This window comes from Labrus bergylta, chromosome 1, assembly GCF_963930695.1.
Source record: "Labrus bergylta chromosome 1, fLabBer1.1, whole genome shotgun sequence".
NCBI lineage: Eukaryota > Metazoa > Chordata > Actinopteri > Labriformes > Labridae > Labrus > Labrus bergylta.
Window position 1 is genome coordinate 29,730,183 of NC_089195.1, and position 22,844 is coordinate 29,753,026.

Below are 22,844 nucleotides of genomic sequence, written 5' to 3' on the forward strand. Positions count from 1 at the left end.
CACGCTTTTCTTGACTTTCCTGTCTAGGAGTTACAAGTCTTAACTACTCATGTGTCTGATCAAAAGCCCTAAAGGTAATCAGCACAATACAGAATATATTTTTTATTGCTAAGAAACGAGGAAGAGGGTAGATTATGTCAGTGACAAGGATTCAGCTATGAGGAGGCTGTAACCTGTCACATTGTGTTTCTACCATCAACAAGATTCTGAAAACAATGGAGAAGACAACTATCTGAATGAGCTTCATTATCACCGTAAGTTTGCAGCTGGGTTATAAATGACTATATCTGTAATTATTACAATTATTTAAGATTAGCTCCTGCTTGTCTATTTGTTTGCTGCCACAAAATTCAGTGTAATTTATCAGAAAAATACAGTCAACTATGACCCCAATGCTGCTTTTACAGTGACGTTTCGCGAATTTATTGACATAGCATATGATATATTATCACTATTAGATCATTTAATCTGTGTGCGCAATATGTACAAAATAATTACTTGTTAGGCTACAACTATGTGGGCTCTTAAATAAGGCAATCAAGATTTAACATTCAATGAAAACTTGTGAATAAAGTAACAAGGGAGCGACAACACGTTCAACTGAAGACTCTGAGAGGGTTTAAACGAACCCGGAAGTGGGCAGCAGTGAATCCTCTCACCTCGCCTCGACACTTGTGTTTATGTGCTTCATGCAGTTCAAAGGACGTCGCTCCGTTTATTTGCGACTCGAAAAGGTTAAAAATCAGCTGCAATGCTATGAAGACTATCATGGAAACAACGAGAAAAAGACAATAAAATACCATGTGTAAATATTTAAAGGTTTCAGTATTTGTTCTCAAGCAGCTTGGCTCGTTGGTCTAGGGGTATGATTCTCGCTTAGGGTGCGAGAGGTCCCGGGTTCAAATCCCGGACGAGCCCAATTTTTTTTTGTTGATTATAAAATGAGAGGATGTTGAGTAGTCTGAATACTTGTGTTATGATGAGCACATACTGTTTTATAATGCTTTATATGGAGTACACAAACGGGTTATGTTTACATCAGTTCTCCCCATTTCATCATTGGCATCATAGTTCATATTATAGCAGTCGATTATCATTCTTAGTAAAGTTACAGCTAATATTACACATAGATAGATAAATAGATATTTTATTGATCCAGAGGGAAATTCAAAGCATCCAGTAGCAGGTTACAAAGACGTACATGACATGAAACATTAAATTAAACCACAAAACCGACGCCTCCCCCCCTCCCATACATATATATTAACCCGAAAACAAGATTTAAAGAATACCTCTAGATGAATCAAATTTAAAATGTGCAATTAAAAATAGACAAACCCGTGCAGGGATAAAAATATATGTGCAATTTAAACAAGAACCTATAAACAGTTGAGGAAAAAATCTGTAATTAGACCTGAATATAAAAAATTAAATATTAAAAAAGTGTTGACCTTCTGAAGTTGTGTTGTTTATATATGTACAGCAATGTTTAAAAAGCAGGTAGTGCAAAATACTTGTACCGTATACTGGCATTGTAGCTATAATTCTGCCTCATTCATTGTTATTCCAGCTCTCTCTTTCTGCTTCTCTCTCAATCCCAGGCTTCCCAGCATTGGGATCCTGACCCCATGTGGGGTCGCATGGAATTCAAATGGGGTCGTCTGAATATTTTATTTATTGATCAATAAAAACAATATTAAAATATAATGGACACAGGCTACTTTGCGCCACAGCCAAACGCTAAAACAAGACTTGCAAGGTCTCTGTGTGTCATCCAATGTGCAGAAATGTCATCCCAGTCTTTCTTCCTCTGTCCACAATAATAAACAGGAAGAGGCCTGAATGTGGTCTAAAGTTAATGTTTACTTGCAACACAGTAGAAAAACTATTACATGATTGAAAACTAATTTATTTGAGCAAAAAGCTGAATGTGTTTTGGATGTCTGGGGTCGCCAGAGTTTTGTGAAAGTAGGGTCAGGCGCTCTGTCTCCTCTCAACCCCAACACAGTCACTGCAGAAGGCTGTTCATCTTGGATTAATGTTGAATGTAAATAAAATAACAAAGAGTCCAGTCTAGTCCTGCTCTTTTGTTAAGTGTCCTGAGTGTAGGAGCCATAATGTGTATTTTTTTTACCTCTGTTGATTATTTGTTGTATTTTGCTCCTTACATGGGTTTGATATAATTTCCGCTACTTTGAAGCGGTCGTGGTTTACCTTGTTTTTCTAAGAGGGTGAGTGGGTTTGAATATTTTCTGTGTTTACCGTCATCGTCACCCTTATCAGAATCAGCTTAATTATCATCGTCTTCTGGAGCTTTTTTGTTCAGAATTATTTTTTCACTTTACAAAAAAAAAAAAAAATCTACTAACATATCTGGACTTTGGATTTTGGATACAAACGAGTCACAGGTTCAGGCCTACTTAGTCTCTGTGCTGCTCAACAATACTGAGATAACATTTATGATAAAGATTGATTTACACACACACGCACACACACACACACACACACACACACACACACACACAATTGAAGACACAGGACTCCATTCTGCAAATATTATCAATAAGTTTATTAAGTGGTATGAATATTCTGTTTTCAAATAAATGCAAAATTGCTGACAGACCTGTACAGATATATGTTCACAGTTTAACATGTTCCCTTTGAATTGCCAACATTAGATTAAAAAAAACATTATAGAAATGTATAATATCCTTTATTATAAGAGTATCAAAATCATGCTTAATAATAACCTTTAATTGCCCTTTCAATCTAAAAATCAATTATAAAATATATATATATATATATTACCACTTATGTTTCAGAGATACAAAAACATTTACAAGCAAACCGTAAAGATTATCCAGGGCTAAATGCAGATCAGTTGAGCTGCTACATTCGGTGTTTGAGCTTGTGTTTGAAATCGTGTTTGTGTGCATGTGGGTGTGTTTACATGTGAATAAAAGATCTCTTTCCTGGCATTGAATCGTTACTAAACTACAAACCAAAACCCGTGTTAGGTTTCTTTTTTTTCAGGGGGGTGGGGATCAAACTGACCAGCAGATCTGTGACTAAATCTCTTGTGATTTAAATGTCTGGCTTTGGGAATGTTTTATGTATAAAGTGCACATTGTAGGCATGTACAAAGACGCTATAAACAAAACCTTTTTGTTCTCCAGAAGCTATAAAAACAGAAAAGTATGCTCTGAATTTGTGTTGGTTTACAAAAAAAAAAAAAAAAAAAAAGAGTAAAAGTTGGTTAATTTCTCATGACCTTTGATCAAGAAACGGTTGATTTAAATGTGTCTTTATGTCAAATTGTATATCTTATAGAAGCATTAAAATAAAACTAATCTGCCCAGGATAAACAAAAAATCAAAGAGCGTATTTCTCTGTTTTTTTTCCTATATAAAAGTGTCATACAATAAAAAAGAAAAGGCAACCACGGTGTCACATCACAAACCAAACAATATCTCATATAGGTACATTAACTTGATATAAGACATTAGATATTTCATTGCTTCTACCCTTTCACCTACCAAGTGGTGTCTTTTCCTCTCTAAAATAATAATGCCCTTGTGCAGCAACCTTCACATTTCTGAATGAAACACAAAATAAACACTTCACTCTGACAATACAATGACCCAGAGGATCCCCCCCCCCCCCCCCACCCCCACCCACACACACATTTTTTAACCCTCAAATACCAATCAAAGCACACCAGACTGAGGCTGACCTGCTTTTCTTAAGTGCATGTTTTCTGCTGAGTGTGCCTTTAAAAGTGTGCGTTTATGTACAAGAGAAAGCGAGCACTGGCTACCTGTTTAAAATGTATCTTCATGAAAAAAAAAAAAAAAAAAAAGCTTGTAGAGGCAGATGGGGTGTGTGGTGGAGGGGTTAGCATTAGCGTTATGTGACTGGGAGCTGACGAAAGACAGCTTAAGTATGTACGATATGATGCACAGTATGTGTGATATGATACATTCTGGAAAAGTTTCACAGTATATTGGCCTAGCTAGCAATAACATGTACGTGTGTTTACGGTATGTCCACAACCTTTACTTGCAAAGCGTGCAGAGAAACGAGAGGTGATGTTGCAAAAAAAAAAGAAGAAGCTTGGGCATGCCCTGTGCAGGCGTACATGCAGTTTGGTTCTGCAGCCACAAGATGGGGCTGCTCTCAGGCCAGCTGAGATTCTGCAGCCTCCTTTTTAAAAAGTGTCTGAATCTTCCTCAGCTGATCAGAGTTCTGGTTCAACGACCTCATTTCTACTAACATGAGCTGAGAAACTGACATTTGGTGTGATGCTTTGATAAACTGACATCAGCTCACACTCAGGCTAACGAGGTGAAAGGGTCTTAAACGTGCACCCTGAGGACTACCGTCCAATGTGTAAAGCAAGCTCTTTTAAAATCTCCCCTCAAGCCAAAGTGGTACAGTCCTTACGCTGAAACTGAGCACCGAGTTTCTTTCGAGCTTCCCGGTGGAGGTGACCTCACACCAGGAGGTGACGTTTCTTGTGCAGCGCGAGGTGGTCTGACCGGGAGAAGCTGCGTTCACAGTCGGGGCACTGGAACGGTTTGACTCCTGTGTGCTTGCGGAAGTGTCTCGTCAACTCGTCTGAACGTGCAAACTTCCACGTGCATCCTTCCCACATGCACTTATACGGTTTCTCACCTGCACAAAGATAAAAAATGAAAATAAAAAAAAAAAGCAAAATGACTATCAACTTAAAAAAAGGCTTCAAAAAATATGACGCAAATAAACATTTGAAAACGAGACCCTTACCGGTGTGTGTCCTGCGGTGGGCTTTGAGGTGGGAGCTCTTGGTGTACACTTTGTTGCAGCCGGAGAAGTCACAGCGATGAATCCGCCGCTTCTTCAGCGTGTCGGGGGAGTCCGGGGGGAGAGGATGCTGTGAGCCTGAGTGAACTATTACCGACGGATTGTTACCCCTAAGAGAGACACAGAGAGGAGAAAATAAGTCAAGGGGTTCAAATCTGCTGCTTCATCTAAAAGTGACTAAGAAATAGCCACATCTTCATCATGTTGAAATCTTAACTCATGTTTACCAGCTCATAGCACTCAGGAAGCTGAGAAACATCTCCCGCCGTTTTTCAGTCCTACCCCGCCTTTCCCTTTGTGTTGTTGTAACCATAGAAGCGGTTAAAGAATTCACCAGCGAGTGTGTTGAAATGTGATGCAAATGATCTGAGCAACACTGACATGCAGCTTAAAAAAAAAAACAACAGAATTAAGTCTTAAAAGAAAAGTCTGAAAATTATGTAATAGTAGATGCACATCTGTTAAAATCTTTCCAGCCTGATACTTAAGTTAACAGAGTCGAGGCAGATTGGGTTTCTGACGCTGTGGTTGTGTGTGTGTGTGTGTGTGTGTGTGTGTGTGTGTGTGTGTGTGTGTGTGTGTGTGTTAAAATTGTGTGCAATGAAAGTCCAGAAACGGTTAGCAGATCAGAACATAAAAGAAGAGAAGATTGTTAAAAAGAGAGTCGAAAAACAAGTTGTGAAAAACAAGACGGAGTTGTCTTTCAGTACCATCACTGAGGTTTGTGTGTGTGTGTGTGTGTGTGTGTGTGTGTGTGTGTGTGTGTGTGTGTGTGTGTGTGCGCGCACGTGTGTGGCAGTTGAGAGCAGGTGTTGAGTGATGAAATATGAATCCCTCACAGATCAGTTCTGTGTAAAGGAATGTGCTGAAAAACCCCAGTGTTACACACACACGCACACATACACACACACACACGCACACACGCGCACACACACGCACACACACACTTAAGTCGACCCCTCACTAAACACACTCCGCCATAGAGCAAACTTAACCTATTTACCGCATACATACTCTATATTGACACTGGTTCTGTGTGAGTGTGTTTTGAGAGGACAGGTGATGACAGATGGAGACACACCCTTCTTTTTTTTTTTTTTCGAGGTTGGCAACCGCTCTCATAACTTTTAGTCAAGGATGGTGCACGAACACAAACACAAACACCCACACACAAAGCGAGACCTTACTGGCAGCATTCCCTCACCTTCACCTATAACTGACTCCCTCAAATGCCTTTTAGGAAAAGCTGTTACTTTGTAGTAGAAGAAATTTGAGGTGTATACAAACGGCAACCTCTGGTGTTGAAAGTGAAGCCAATGCAAACAGTGCAGTTCCTTAAGTGTCCACTAGAGGCTGATTCCAAAGCCCAGGGAGTCTCATCTACCCTCTATGTCTACAGCCTGGATCAGAGTTTGTATCAAAATTGTTTTATTTGTACACTCTGTACAGGGGTTGATTTTTTTTAACTCAACTGTTTTTGATTATCTGACCTGAGAGTTTTTCATTAATTTGTATTATTAGGGGTTGTGGCTGATTTGACCGACAGGTGGACGTGTTGTAGCTGTTTTTCAGAAACCTCAAGGCCCCCTCAGCTCCACCTCTTTGCCTGCTTCCAGACTGACTCAAAGTTAGGTGGAGGTAGCATTTGACGCACTCGGTGGGCTTCAAATCCCCCTCCTCAGAAACCATATGTGATGTCACTGAGACTATGAGTCCATGTTTTGTACAGTCAATGGGTACATAACAGCTTAGGTAACGAGGGGAGGAAACAGGAGGCGGAGGAGGATACAGGGAGTAATGAGGGGAAGGGGGTCCAGAAGACTAGAGAGGAAAAAAAAAAAAAAGTGTGAAAATTCTGGACAATGAGCGATAAAAACTACCGGAAATGCAGAGCAATGAAGCAGTGAGAGGAGGAGAAAGAAATGGGAGGAGAGGAGGAAGAGGAAGAGAAAAAAAGACTGACTGGAGAGTGATAAGAAGGAATGGGACGGGGGCCGTAACAAGAGGCGTGGCTGATGGAGGAGATGGGAAATGACAGAATAAAAGACGCCACAGTGGAACAAAGGAATCTGACACACCTCACACTTAGCAAGAAAAAATGTCACCCTCCAGTCATGACAGTTGTTGTGTTACTGGTCCTCTGTTATCTCTATCAGTCAAACTGGTCTTTTAGTGACTCTTAACTGCCTATACCTGCTTCCCAAATGACACTGCATCAAAGGCGTGAGGCCAGATTTACACCTCGCTTCTTTGCATGTTTTCACAGAGCTTCAAAGAGTGAAAAATAATTTAACTCTAATTTCACTGAATAAATCTGATTTTGAAAAGTCTGACTATGAACCCTTCTCTATCAAAAATGTCTCTACTTTTATGAAACTGAAAAAAACTAGGGGGTTTTATTGCGACTAAATCATTTCTTACATTAAGACGTTTTTTGTCTATTTAATAAAACTTCCAGCCGAGTCTGTTTCCCCAGCTTTCTCTCCATACATTCAAGTACTTGAACCAAGAGCGTGGGAACAGACAGTGAGGGGCGAGACACATCTGCATTGATTCATGCATTTCCTCTGTCAATTTTATACCAAATATTTATTTTTAATGGGCGTTAAGATATTATAATTTTGACATAAATTAAACATAAGTGGTCACTGAAGTCCTGGCGGTCCTTCACAACTTCTTGCAAACAGACTGGAGACGAAACGACCAGATCCAAATAACCTTCTATTGAAATTGTGTAACACTGAGACTTGTGCTGTTACAGCACAGGAGCTCTGAGAGACCCTGAGATAACACTGGTGAAGGGACATAACTTTGCTGTGCAGATGTTCAATTAAAAGACAAACATATTTTTTTTAGGCATGTACAAAACTTTCTTGATTTGGGATGAGCTGCATGTGTGAACGAAAAAGCCACATCCTAACTTCACCCTGACTCTGTTCTGCCAGCTCCCTGGTAGACTTTCCACCTGAAGTCCACTAAGCAGGTATTCATCTGGAAAATTCCCAAAGAGCGAGCGGGGAGGGATGACGTTTAAATCATGAGACTTGTCCAGTTGTTGTGCAGGTTATGATGCTGCTTCATATTTTGTCGGCTCACATGTATGTCCTTTGTACTCATGAATAAATCTTATAACATGCAGGACTGATGCCAAGGCAAACAAACTGTCATTAAAGTGTTACACAATCTCCTTTCATTTACCATCTTGGATTTTCATTGCACACAGGGAAAACTGTGATGGACAGGTAAATAAGCATGTCAGGACGATATGCCCTTACATTTTCAGGAGTGCATGTGTGAAAACAGCTAATTCAAGTTTGCTTCCAAATGTGTTCTACAGTTTGTTTTCACTCAAACCCTACCAAAGGACTGCACCTAAATAACAATTAAAAAAATCTGAATCGAAACTGGTAGAAATAAAAACTGTAAAAAAAAAAAAACACCTCCATTTGAAAGCTGAAGGGGAAGTGCTGCAGCTGACGGAGAAACTTGTGAAACACATGAACTAGTGTGTGTTTGCGTGTCACTCACCCGTATTCGTGTGGTATCCTTATGACTGATGATTTCATCTCATGGCTGCTGTGGAGGTCATGAGCTAGCTCAGGGCGAGGCTCTGTTTTGATTGGCTTGTGCAGGTCGTGGGTGTCGCCTCGCAGCTCCAGGGGCTTCGCACAGTGAACTACGAAGATATCAAAAAAAATAATCAAGACAGGCTCCAAAAGCCAAGAAAGCCTTATTAGGTCACATATTACAACACCCCCCTCCTCCCCCCCTTTATTTCTGGATTGTTTTTATGTCTTTATCACAGAGACAGGACAGTGGAGTCAGAAATCAAGAGAGAGAGAGAGAGAGAGAGAGAGAGAGAGAGAGTGGGGAAAGCCACAGGTTGGATTCAAACAAATTGAGGACTGTGTGTGTGTTCAAATCAACCACTGGGTCACTGGCGTCCCCTAAAATGACAATTTTTACAGAAGACACAAACCCGTTTATAATCCGGTTCAAAAAAGGGTTTTGGTCTGAATAGTTCATTTTTTATTTGTTAACACCGTACCAGGTTGAATTACTTTTTGATAATATATTAAGCCAAACCATTTTGAATAAATTAGCATAATTAGGGGCGTGGTTGTTTGACTGACAGGTGAGAATTGTAGCTGTTAGCCAGGAGGCTTAAGGCTCCACCTCTTTGTCTTTTACGAGATTGATCAAAAGTTAGGTTGAGAGAACATTTCCATCGCCGCAATCTCAGCTTCAAAATGCTTCTTCAGATTCCAATAATTGACATCACTGAGACTACGTCCATGTTGAATACAGTCCTTGCATCATTGTTAGCATATAAAGCATGCTATTTTACTAAGCATGAGTTTCGCTCACTGCCCTGTTGTGACATATTCATTCAAACAGATCTGCCTGCTATGAATTTGGTCACTCTCTGTGCGCTCTGGAGATTCAGAGCTGTGATTTATGTGAATCTCAGTGACCTCCATCTGACCATAAAAAACAGAAACATGGCTTCCCTATGAACAGAGGAAATTAAAGGCACTTCCACATTTTGGGTTAATGGCATACAGATTTTATGATTTCTCTTCAAAGGTTCAGATGACAATAGTCTAAACTGATCCAACGTTGTGATAATCTAATTATTCTCTTTTTTCCACTTGCTTTGTTTGTTCCTGATTTTGAGGCTTTTATGAGAAGTTTTTGTTTTTTGTCAAATGTCATGCCCTCCGAAAAAGTCAATTAAGCTTTTTGTTGATTCTGACCTGTACATGTGTGAGAAGCATCTCATCCTGCTGTCTGTTATCAGTCAAATGTATCACTAACTAACTAAACAAAGGCAAACTGTTAATCGCCACATCTGACACCTATAGCTGATGGTTACAGACAGACAAATATTGAGGCACATTCTGAGGGCTATGTTCACTTTTATAGCACACATCAGTATTTTTCAGTCTGTTTCAAAACTCCTCACAGGAGCTGAGAGGATTGTTGTGTGTTCAAATCTTAAATCCTCTGGAATAAATACAAATGAAGAAAGTAAATAAGTCTTCACCTGACTTGTGCTCTCTGCTTCGGTGATGCTCCTCCTCGCTGGCGACCTGTGGGCTCACCATGATGGATTGGTGCAGGTGGAGGGGTGAGGAGTATAGGACGGACAGAGGCACCATCACTGGAGACACCATGACCCCGGACCTCTGGATGACCCCGGATCCAGAGCCAATCAGAGGAGCCACCATGGTGGGATATGGAAGTGAGGGATTAGGGAGACTGTGGGATGGCGAGGAGCGCAGCTGGGAGTGTTGGGGGGAGCAGTGGGGGGACGCACGACTCGCAGAGCAGTAGGGGGAAAGCGGGGAGCTGCGTGAGGAGGAGGCCGGGGAGGAGGCGGAGGAGCAGGGAGGGGAGGAGGAAGCGGAGGAGGAGGAAGAGGAACGCTTGCTGACTGACAGGTCCACAGGCTCCATCTGGGTGTGTGGTTGGGACTGAGCGAAGGCGTGCATGTGCGAGGGGTGGTAGAGGTGGGCGGGATGGGAGAAGATGACTCCGTACTGCTCCGGGGTTTTCACTAACGATGAGTAGAAGGACTGTGAGAGAGAGGAAGAGGAGAGGATGCAGGAGGTGGAAGCAGGGAAGGGGGGGGGGGGGACAAAAGAGCAGAAAGTCTGTTAAAAATATCCGCTCTGCGTTGAATAACAGGGAAACGTGTTTCTGTGACACAAACAGCTCCAGCCAGCCAAAAAACTTTAACCCAGCTCTGCTCGGGAGCGGATAACTGTTATGTCTCAGTGTACGTGTGTGTGTGTGTGTGTGTGTGTGTGTGTGTGTGTGTGTGTGTGTGTGTGTGTGTGTGTGTGTGTGTGTGTGTTCATTAGCCTACTGCCTGGCAGTGTTTGTTCTCATTGTATGCAAATGTACACTGTACAGCAGCCTGTTTGTCCAGGAAGAACTGGAATGTGGGAACCAGTTTGTCTAGACACGTAGTGAGTGTGTGTGCGTGTGTGTGTGTGTGTGTGTGCGTGCGTGTGTGTAGGTCAAAGTCACTTTAAGTTACCAAAAACATGTTCAGGCATGTTGGGGAACACACAAATACAGGCACAAAAACACCCAAAACAAAATATTTCCACACACACACACACACACACACACACACACACACACACACACACACACACACACACACACACACACACACACACACACACACACACACACACACACACACACACACACACACACACACACACACACACACACACACACACACACACACACACACACAGGTGTCTTACCGTCTCCATGTCTGTCTTCAGAGGATAATCATACATCAGCATGGCTGCTCGGGCCAGGCTCCTACAAAAAAAGCAAACACATACACCCATTAATAAACACTATTTGTATATATGACGGCACACTGACACACATTTACTTCCATGTATGTTCAGTGTGGTTATTATTATCTATAACCAGATTTAAAGGAAGGAAAATCTGTCCAGTGAGAGTTTACAGGTAGAGATACGACTTTTGAACTTTAGTAAAAGAGCAGAAGACTATAAGTTCAGGTCAATGATCAAATATACTTTAAATTACAGTTTTACAAATACTAGTGGATGAGAGTTCAGTGGTTCCCAACCTCTGGTTTGGGTGAGTAAAAGTAAGTGGTCTTGAGATGATTCATTGGGTTTGGGGGAAAAAAACTGCTGAGCTACAATGTCTAATCATGACTTTTTTTAACTTAAGTACTTAAGTACAACACTAATTTAACTCAATCTGCTTCACACGTGGGATGAAGAGCCACTGCAGAGTGAAGAGCTTAAAAAATAACTACACATCATCAGTCATATTTGAACACAGAGCTGCTTCGAGCAAAGGAAAGTGTTGCAACGTAAATGTGCAATTTAGACAGTAAGCAGAAGTTTGACAAGAGGTCATAAAGCTCCAGCAACACTTGCAGATCACCATGGTAACTTACTCTAAACTCAAAACCTTGTCGATACCAGGTTATATTCAGAGTCACGGCTTGAAATCGGCTGCAGAGTGCCGTCCTTTTATGTTATGTACTACCTAATAGATCTTCAGTTTAAGAGATAGGCTTGTGGAAGAAAAGACAGGAGTCTGTTGGTCAGGAGCCTGAGAAGTCTCTTCAGTGTGTTTGTCTGCGTGTAAGAGCTCTTAACAGACCTCCCTCCTAATAAATCAAGTAACACAACAAGCTTGTCCTCCTCTCTACTTTTTTACAATGCCACCAGAAAGTCATTTTTTCTCACACTCGCCACTTATTGACAAGTTGTCAGGTTATGTTTTTTTTTTTTTTTTTTTTTTTTTAAAGAGAAGTCATTAACGGCATGCGTGTCACCTGAAAATACCGGCTGCTCAGACAGGACTACAGACACGTTTATGATGGCTTGTTTTACGAGCCTGTGAGGCCTTTAAAGGTGGGATGTGGTTAAAAAAAAAAAAAAAACTGGCCGACTAGACAGTGATAGCACACGAACACAAAAACACACACAACCACACACACACACACAACCACACACACACACACACCGACTAAGACCTGTTGAGAGTTTGGATCAAAAGCGTGTGAGGTTTCCAAAAAGGTTCCAGTTACCTTTACTTTGTCCAGGTGCAGCTGCAATGACTCTGTTTGTGCCTTATTGAATGGGTTTTTAAGGCCTGGTTGTGTGTTTTATGTGTGTGTGTGTATCTGTAGCTGTGTGTACACTTTTAGGCAACATGAACTGTCAAAGAATTCACCCTGAGGGAGTCTGTGTGTGTGTTTGACCTGACTGAAGTCCACAGTCTGGAGACATGTTAGCCTATAATTATTAACAAATGGGCAAGAACACAGGCGTCACACCCTCACAAACAAACACACACACACACACACACACACACACACACAAACACACACACACACACACACACAGTGCAGATGGTCCAATAGCGGAGCAGGATGTTGGCTTGCTGGGTCAGGAAGGGTGTGAACATGACGACTGATGCCTCGCCCTTTGCCCGGCTCCAAAGAAACAAAGAAACTGCAGGCAGGTGGTTTCTTGGTGTGTGTGTGTGTGTGAGGGTGTGTGTGTGTGTGTGTGTGTGTGTGTGTGTGGTTGCTCATGTGTACATATGTCTTTATGGGTGTGTTTTCTAATCCGGGTTTGTATTGTGCTGTAGTTCATCTAGAGGTCAAGCAGTTGTTCAATTGTGGATGTGAATGGCACACAGAGGTGACAATAAGAGCAGGTATGAAAGACAAACAGACGGATCACGAAACAAGGAGAGGACAAAAGAAGCAGCCTCTGAGTCCGTTTACACTTCAAACAAAGTGAAGGTTTTACCCTAGAGACACAAGAATTTTAAAACCACAACAAACTGCTCCATTTGTGGAAGTCCCCTCACACCTTAGGTCCGACCTTTTAATATGATAATCCTTTCAATTTGCAACCAAAACAGCAAAGCAGCTAGAAAGGTTATTGAAAGAAAGGTTGTCAAAGTTTTGGACTTTTCAATAAATGTTTTTAAAAGCAACATTGCGGTACCGTTTGTGCACTCTAGACAGTGTGCAGTAGTTTGCATGCAATACATGGTAATAAAGGAAACAAGAAATCCAAGTTTAAAATTCTGGTATCGTTACAAAAAGTTGTGCTACCTCTTTAAAAATGTCAGACACTGCTGTACCTTGCAACATAAATGGGCTGTGCAGCTGTATGTCCACTCTTATTGTACGGTTTTAACTTTAACTGTTAATTTGTTTGTTCGGGTTAATATATAAACATACGGGAGGGGGGACAGTGGGTGTTATTCGATGTGTCTCATGTCATCTGTGTCTTGTAAGCTGCTACTGGATGCTTTGAATTTCTCTCAGGATCAATAATCCGTCCATCCATCTATCTCTAAATAAGATAATTTAAATTCTGCAAGAGATACATCTCACCTCGCAACTAATCCCATTAGCGAAAAAAAGGACAGAACAGTCATGTTGAAGGAAAGCACCATTACAGGGTCTGTATCCCAAATAATAAAAGCCAGTTACGGTTCAAATCCAGCATGCACTGCTGCTTCTAAAGATTACAATCATATTAATCTGTGAACTTGCACTTTTTATTCAGTTTAAAAGGAAGAATGTGCAACTTTTTGATCCAGTAGATGTCGCCCTTGAGCACCAGCATGAAACCAAAACAACTCGCGCTGCATTGTCGTTATGTTATGTTGTTCTTAAGAAGTTCTGCCAGTCTATGGAAACATCTTGTTTTGTCCCTCTGTAATTAAAAAACCAAAGACAAGAGGCAACACTTGCTGTCTTCTAATGGTTATTATAATTTACAATGCTTTCAATATCATTTTTAAGACAATTTAACAGAGAACTCCCATGATTCCCCAGCAGCCTCAATGTCATCTTTTGTTATTGTAGTATTGATTGAGAGCCCCCAGGCAGCAGAATCTACATACTGTATCTTTAACTTCATAATATAATAAAGAGTTAAGCTGAGCAAGTCCTCACATTAGAGAAGCTTAAAACGCCAATATGACAATACTTAACTCAACATTTGAGCTTCAATAAAGACGTTCAATTAGTCCGTTTTAGAAACTGTGAATGGTACATTTTTCTGTCATAAAATGTTCGCTATCAGTTTGTTCCAACAATAAGACGATACAGTCAAACCCGTGCACCACCGTGCAGCAGTGAGTGGGGTTTACTTCTTAAAAGCTGCAATTTGAACGAGTAATGCTGCAGGTGGCGCGCCCAAAAAAATCTCAGACTGCTGCTACTCTTTCCCTGAAGGACCTTTGCAAAAGGTTAGCCATTATAAATGATTAGACATCTCCTCCTGAAGCCTGATAAACAAAGCAGTGTGACGTAGCGAGCATCTTTGTGTGATGAGCCAGTTCAGTTCAAGTTCAAAACATCTATCACATACACTCCTGCATGTTTCTTGGAAATGTAATAATTAGAATCGTATTTGTCACTGCAGGGCTCGACTGGAGGCAGAAGTAACGCGTGTGTAACTGTATTTGATGTACTCACGATAAAGAAAAAAGTTGTTATTAGCTCCGTTATCAGCAGTTCATCTGTCACTCAAACTGTACCAAAGCCCTGCGGTACATTGCCTAGAAAGAGCACACGCTGTCTCTGGAACATACCATTCCACTCAAAGTTCACCTGCTCACCTGACTGTGGATTCATATGTCAGAGACACAAAGACCTTTAAAAAGAGGGATGAACCTGCTCCTCATTTGTTTGAATAAAGACGGGGGGAGTTTAGGTTACTGTGGCAGAAATCTGGGTCATGCAGCAGCAGCGTGTTACTCATGTTGTGTGTTTTAATCTGGATGGCGGTGTATGTGTGCCGGATGGTTGGGCTTTCCCACATGTGGGAAAGCACAGAGGGGGAGAATGGGCAGCATGTGACAGCAGGATGGTGATTGTTTGGAGATCAGCCTTGTGAAAAAGAAAAAACTTTCCCCCTCGGGTGTGTGATGATGAATGGGAAAAATAATAAGATTCAGACAATAACAGGAAAGAAGTGTGTTTTAACTTTGAAACGTCTTCTTTACAAGCGAAAACACAGCGTGATTTCAGCATGAATCAGTTTACTGCAATGGTTAGTTGATTAATCATTTAGGAAAAAGAACAGGCAGCAAGTATTTTGTTAATCACAGACTTTCGGCTCTCGGCTTGAGGGGCAAAGTTTAGTCTCATCTGTTTGCTGATCTGGTCCTGTGCATGTGTACGTAGTGTTTTCTGACGCAAAAAGCTCACAGGCGCTTTAAGCAATAAATACCAAACATTCCCATTCTTCACCTGCTGCCTCTTCAGGACTTTCTGCCGTCATTTCTTGATTAACGCGACTCTAAATGTAATTTTCAGGGAGATTTTGGAATTCATCTGTCTGTTGGTTCTGATAGGGTGGGGGTTCTGGTTTTCAACTCACTCTATTTACGTCCCTGTGACGTTTCGCCTTCAATCTGAATTTCCATGGAGGTGTAATGTGGGGACTGTACCATCTTCAGAGGTAGTAACAGAGGCGTTACAGAGGCCAGGCAGGATCAGCTGAGCGAGCGGGGGAGCACAGCGCCGTGTGTGCGATGCATTTCCGATTGTGTGTGTGTGTATGTGGAGCTCCCGCTGTGCCGTGCTTCCAAGACACCAAAATGCAATTTGACTTAGCAGACTGGGAATCCAATATAACGCTGTTCCAAGTGTACAAAGACGTGACGACAGCTGAGCTTAGTTACGACCCTTTTGTGAAAAAAGCAATCCTCTTTAAAGCATTCCCAGGGGACATACCTGTACAGTAAAGTAAAAAGCAGTGTGTGTTCTCCATCTGTTTTGTGAATAATTAGCTCTTCCTGGGTTGTTGAGGAATATTTTCTCCCTGTGCGCTCTACATGTGGGCGTGTGTTTGTGCAACGTGAAGTGTGGTCTGCAAATATTGTCCTTCTAGGTCAGTAGAGCTTCTGTGTGCTCAACCCCAACCCACTCAGCAAACATGTCCTATACTCTTCTCTCTCTCTCTCTCTCTCTCTCTGTCTCTCTCATCAGCTACAGATCTTCTTCACTCTCTCACTCACTCATCATCATTCCTTTACTTCTTTACTACTGTTTTATCTGAGCCTTACACCGCCCCACGCTCTTTCTCTCTCCCTCTCTATGAATGATATAAAACACCATGACTGAAGGGGAAAATATTGTGGCTTGTGGAGCCCCTGGCTACTGCCTCAACCACACACTCACGCTCACACACGTACATGTACTTACACACATTCACAGCCGCACACCACGTTTCTGCTAGCTCAACAGAATACACACACTAAATCACTAAATCAAAAAAAAAAAAAAAAAATACAGACACGCACATTTGCTCAAAAAACACACGCAGACACATGCAGAGCTGCACACACAAAAACGCACAAACACACACACAAGCACACACACAGACGCTGTAATGGCAACAGGCTGGAGATGATGAGATCACCAGAGAGAGCAGAAACCTCCAGACAACAGCGCTGTCCAAGAACACGCTGCAGTAGACACACTCGCTTGTGCGCGCACACACACACACACACACACACACACACACACACACACACACACACACACACACACACACACACACACACACACACACACACACACACACACACACACACACACACACACACACACACACACACACACTTACAGACTACAGTCCGCTGTTTCCTACTCTTACGCCGTTCTTGACCCTTTTTTTTTGTAAACCCATCAGTCTTACAACAGATTCAAGTTTTACACGACAAACCGCTCATTAAACAGATTCACTTCTCAGTTTGAACATCTTCATGCTACCTTTTTACACCCCTCAGGGAATGAGCGGATTATTTGTCATTTACGATCCATATTAGGTGACTCATCAAGGTGGCAGACTAATAATCCAGCGTTTAACATTTCCTTTTTCTCAGCCGTTTCATTTTGCTCAACACTCCTTCTATCAAGTAGAGATGTTTAGAAACTACTTTCGCCTTATCGATACTTCTTTTTTCTTATTGGAAATTCACTTTTATTGAACATGCTACACACACACACACACACATAGGCTGAAATACACACACACACAAGCACAAACAGGATCCTGTGGACATGCACTAATGTAGAGAAGTCAGAGCGAGGGTGCTGCACAGGAAAGAGCGCCCGAGCACGAGGAATATTATCACAGGTTTCAGAACTGGATCAACTTTTTAACTCTCATCTCCTACTGTACCTCTGTGCTCCCTAGCACCTTATCCCACTTTATACTCCTTAGCCCCCAAATGACGCCCCATATGTTCTGACTTCCCACAAAAATGTTCATGGGTGAGCTGCCTGTGTAAATGCAAAGGGATTAATTTTTATCCCGACTTCACCTGTACTTTTCAGTGTGTTCTTTTCCACTTCTTTTGTTAATAGTCCGATTACATGCAGCATTGACATGAAGTGAAAAGCTGTCAGACTCAATCGCTTCATTGCCATCTTGGATTTAAGCATCCTATTTACGTCATGTCCCCCCCCCCCCCCCCCTTCTCCTCCCACCTGATAGGGAAAACTTCACACTGGGAGGGTCGGATGTGAAGAAGCAACTCAGGAAGATTTCAGTGGCAGGCTGTCCTGAAATCTTCAGGAATGTACGTTTAGAAAAACAGCTCTCGACTTCTCTCACTTCAAGGCCCCAGCTGAAGCCCCCTATCCTTTTATTTTGGCTTCCTATTCCCTCATCTGAATTTCCTCACCCGCTCCTCCCCTCCTTTAACTCCCCCACAGACACACTCACACACTCACACACACTCCAAAAACCACGTAGCCCCTCTCCGCTCCTCTCCAGCAGACTGTGGGGCTGCAGGCCTGCAGACCTCGGGGGGAAGCCAGAGGGGGCCGTCAGCGGGGGAGAGGAAACAGGATCCATCATCACACACATCATGGGTACACACATTTTGAAAGACACACTGGGGTTGACATGAGGCTCAAACAATGACATGCACACACATACACGTTGAGCCATACTTGTCAAAGAGAGCGAGGTTTTGAGTCTTTCCAGACGAGCGAGGACAGCGGGAAGGAGAGAACGAGCGAGGCTGCCAGAGGAGAGAGAGAGAGAAGCGGAAGCCCTCAGAGTTTAGTCTGACTGTTATTATTTCCACACTGCGTGATGGGTCGGGGGGTGTAAAGAAGAGGAGGAGGAGGAGGAGGAGGAGGAGGAGGAGGAGGAGAGTGAAGCCAAATAGGGGGTGCTGCTGCAGGGGGCCTGTGGTTTCCTGTCTACTCACTCCCCCTCAACACACACGCACGCACACACACACACACACTTCACCTCCCTGCCTAAAAAAAAAAAAAAGAGAGGAGAGAGGGGGGGGGGAAAGACAGAGAGAGAGGGCAAAGAAAACAGCCGCTGTGACCAAACTATGTCAAAATGGAAGTGGAAAGAACAAGCAGGAGACAGAAAACGAAGTGGGTTTCAACCAAAGTATGACAAAACTTCAATGAACCTCAAACATGGGGAGGGGGCCAGCGGTGAGCAAAGAGTCACAGTGGCTCAATCCAGTGGTTTCAAAGTGTGTGTGTGTGTGCTTTGACACGACTGTGTGTGTTTGTGTGTGTGTGTGCATGTGCTGGCACGCATGTGACGTTGTGTAACTAGTTACAGCTTTTTATATTTACGGCTGTCTGTTGAAGCAGTGTCCTAATTCCTAAACTTCTACCGGAGAATCAACAACTACCCAGCATCCAGGAGTTTAATGTTTAGCCCTAATGTTCCCGTGGGACGTGCCCTTTGAGCCTTGTGTTTGTGTGTGTGTTAACACTCCGCTGCATTTTGTTCCACCAGATAACATCAGCATGTTGATTCAGGAAAAAAAAAAAAAAAGGCGTAGGGGTGGGTGGGGTGGGTGGGGTATTCGGGGCGTGTGTACCCAAGTGTGTCAGCCCTGCTTATAAACAAATAAATAAATAATCAGATATTAAAGTCAGGCCTGATATCCGCTCCTCGTTCTCTTTTTAAAACTTTTTTAAAAAAGTAAGCGAGGACTGTAAGACAAAGAAACAGAAAGAGAGAGAGAGGGAGGTCGCCCTCATTCCACCCCCCACATCCACATCCCTCTCTCCTCCCTTCTCTCTCTCTCTCTATCAGTCCCTCTTTCTCTCTCTCTCTCTCTCTCTCCCCCCTCTCTCCGGGGCTCTAAACAGGATAAGGGCTTCATATGCCAAGTGGAATGTGTGACGCAAGCCTCAGCCTTGAAACAAAGCACAGGAAACAGGGAGAGACAGAGATGCAGAAACAGAGAGAGAGAGAGAGAGAGAGAGAGAGAGAGAGAGAGATGTGTATTGTTAAAGATGAAGTTAAAAGACAAAGAAGTGCAGGTCTGACTTAATGTGTGAATCTGCAGCACACACACCTGTGAAATGCGTGTGACACTGAACTCTAACAGTGAGGGTCATCTGTCACTTACACACGCACACGCGCACACACACACACACACACACACACACACACACACACACACACACACACACACACACACACACACACACACACACACACACACACACACACACACACACACACACACACACACACACACACACACACACACACAATCATTCTGCCACAGATTCAGTCGTCAACCAGTTGATAAATTAATTAGGCAATTAATCAAGTGACTAATTGGTCATTTTGATAATCAATGGAGCCGTTGATTGATCCAGCTGTATGACAATACTGAACTCAAGCAACTTTAGTTTTCTGCTTTTTGTTCTTTTTTAAGTGATTTCAAAGGGAATTTATCTATAATGTGCAAAGTTTTCTGAAACCAAACAGGGAATGTATAAACTATGCCATTACTGTAGTCATAAATCACATGTGTGGTCACAGGTTATTAAGGGATAATTATCCAAATCCAACCAACACAACATATGTTCAGATACTTTGACACATTTTCATACCAATTGTTCTACAACTATACAATCTCTATTCATTAAATGATCAATAATAATAATGTACAGAAGCTTTTTTTTTTATTTTTTTAAATATGACAGATCTTCTGTCTTATTTTTAACCCAAAGGCAAAGCTGCTACAATGAAGACAGACAGAGTGAAAAAGTTTGCGTGCAATGTTTTTGTCAATTAAAAACAAGGGATCCAGCAGTGCTGGTTGCGTGCCGCGGTTTAATTCTTACCAGTAGCCTATGACACACAGACAACAGACAGACAACCCTATAACAGAATCAACAGCCTGTGTTTGACCCCGTTTGCAATTTGAATAAATTAAACAACATGCTCTAAAAAAGGCTCTATAGGCTATAAATAGCGTTGACACTCTGCTGCCTGTCTGTTGGCTTGCATCAGTTATCTGCAGAGTTACGATCATTAGTCATCAAGCAATAAAATATGACGCTCATTCTCATCAATTCTACTTCAAAAAAAACCAAAAAAAAAGTCAACATGATTTGACTTTGATTTAACCAACAACAACAACAACAACACAATAAGCAGTGCCAAATGTGAGTTTAATTATCTGGCAAGACCAATTAATTAGACTCAAGCAGCTCGATCTCATTAAAAAGTCCCACAAGACTGAATTTATGGACTTCTTCTCTTCCTCTAACTCAACAGATATTACTTTTAAAAGACCGCGGAGCATTTTAAGGCTTTACCAGAGCTCATCAGATCGGAAATAAGAGCAGAGTCCCCGGGGGGGGTCACTCACTCACTCACTCACTCACTCACTCACACTGTAAAAAGTCCCGACGGGAAACATTAGGGGGGAGATTTCGGTACCACACTTACTTCTCAGATGAAGTGCTCAGTCTATTCCTTGAGGAGAGACGATAGTTTCACAGCTGCCTTACTGAACGGCAAAAAAAAAAAAAAGTAAGACAAACTCAGTGAGGCGACCGGGCTGAAGAGGTGACGCAGGCGACGCTCCGCTGTGTCACTGACATGAGAAAAACAACGAGACAGTGATCGTCCAGTGATCGATGGATACAGAAAAACTTCCCCGAGTTACGAAACTCCTCTCTCAAGCCTGTGCGTGAGTGTGTGTGAGTGTGTGTGAGTGCTTCTCTCTCTCTCTCTCTCTCTCTCTCCGGTTTGTAGTTTAGAAACTGTTGCTGTGCTGTCACATGATCCGCTGTCTGTGTCTTCTGCGTGGGGTCGGGCCTGCGGGGCGGGGCCTGGGCGGGGCCGGGGCGGGGTGGTCCGGCAGCTCCTCAGTGTGTGCGTGTGTGTGTGTGTGTGTGTGTGTGTGTGTGTGTGTGTGTGTGTGTGTGTGTGTTCTTCTGCGCGTGTGTTGTTATTATCTTTTCAAGGTTGGAGAAAACAACTTGAACTGTTCTCAAGCCACAACAATCGTAATCTTTAACCACAACAACATTTTTTCCTCATTGAAATTGTATTTCCTCATTGAATATTTAATTAGGCTGACAGGCAGACGCAAAACAGACGCAGTAAACAAGGGGTATACCTCAATTAGACTAGTAAGAGAAGTTGATATGATATATAGCCTAATATGTTATATCAAATAGTCTACAAAGAGCATCATCAACACATCAATAGTGATGCCTCAAAACTCCTGAAAACCTCCTGTCGATTTCAGGATTAGCCTCATTTGTAAATACAAAAAGCTGATTTTTTTTTCACTCCCACTTTACCCAGAACTTTAACTTCAAGCCCCCCCATAGTGAAATGTGCTTGTCACCATAGGCTGTATGTGCTTGCAGGCGTAATCTCAGTGCAAGTACTGAAACTGCTTCAATATGTTTTCTGTTCGCCAGTATTTATTTTTTCCGCTCTTTTGTTGATAGCGAATGTGTCAAACTAGACATTGCATCAATAAATATTTTCATACAGAGCGTCATATAGCATCAGGCTCTGTTGCATTCTCCGCCACTTGTTGTTCTGTTTAGGTCATGTCCTTCCTCCCGAGATACCCCACCTCTGCACCCCTTTCAGTCTTTGTTGCAAGTTGCATGCTTGAACAAGCAATTCAGGAAGATTTCAGGGGAAGTATGAAATTCCTTAGAAATTTCCAAGAATGCATGTGTGAAAAAAGAGCATTACTTGCTCTGGCTAGAGTTACGCTGTTTTCGATTTTGAATCCTCAGGTGGGACATGACAGAAAAGGAATGATGAGCTTTGATGAAAGTGTTTGACTTTATATCAATGCTACGTGTACATCAGTTGGACATATCCAAATTCTGTTGTTTCTTTGCTCAGGATATTACAATATTATTAAAAAATCTTCCTGAAGGTCCGTTTAAAATGTTCAAATGCCCGACTTTGGAATACTAATAGGTTAAAACGAAGCAAACAAGATCCGCACACCAAGGAGCCCCTGTTTAAAGGATTCATCGACAAAAGAGGTTTGATCGGTGTCACTTGGCAAGACAAAAACTATACATTTCTCCTTCAAGTACAACATAAATCCAAAAAGTCCAACAAAAGAGACGAGTGAACTGACAACAAGAGGAAAGGAACACTCAGACTAAAGTGAAACTG

General features: G+C 42.2%; 1 protein-coding gene and 1 non-coding gene across 2 annotated transcripts; one reads left to right on the forward strand and one right to left on the reverse strand.

Annotated features, from left to right (window-relative positions):
* The first annotated feature begins 846 nt into the window (after nt 1-846).
* On the forward strand, nt 847-918 carry trnap-agg (transfer RNA proline (anticodon AGG)). The gene has a single exon. It is a non-coding gene; the product is annotated as a tRNA-Pro (tRNA).
* A 1,627-nt stretch (nt 919-2,545) lies between these two features.
* Nucleotides 2,546-21,449, reverse strand: klf3 (Kruppel like factor 3 (basic)). Its single transcript, XM_020641847.3, has 6 exons — nt 21,135-21,449; nt 11,127-11,187; nt 9,890-10,421; nt 8,371-8,518; nt 4,786-4,952; nt 2,546-4,674 (listed from the first exon to the last, which is right to left on the reverse strand). The coding sequence occupies exons 2-6, from the start codon at nt 11,166-11,168 to the stop codon at nt 4,493-4,495; spliced, it is 1,071 nt and encodes a 356-aa protein (XP_020497503.1). The 5' UTR covers nt 11,169-11,187; nt 21,135-21,449; the 3' UTR covers nt 2,546-4,492.
* Between the last annotated feature and the right edge of the window lie 1,395 nt (nt 21,450-22,844).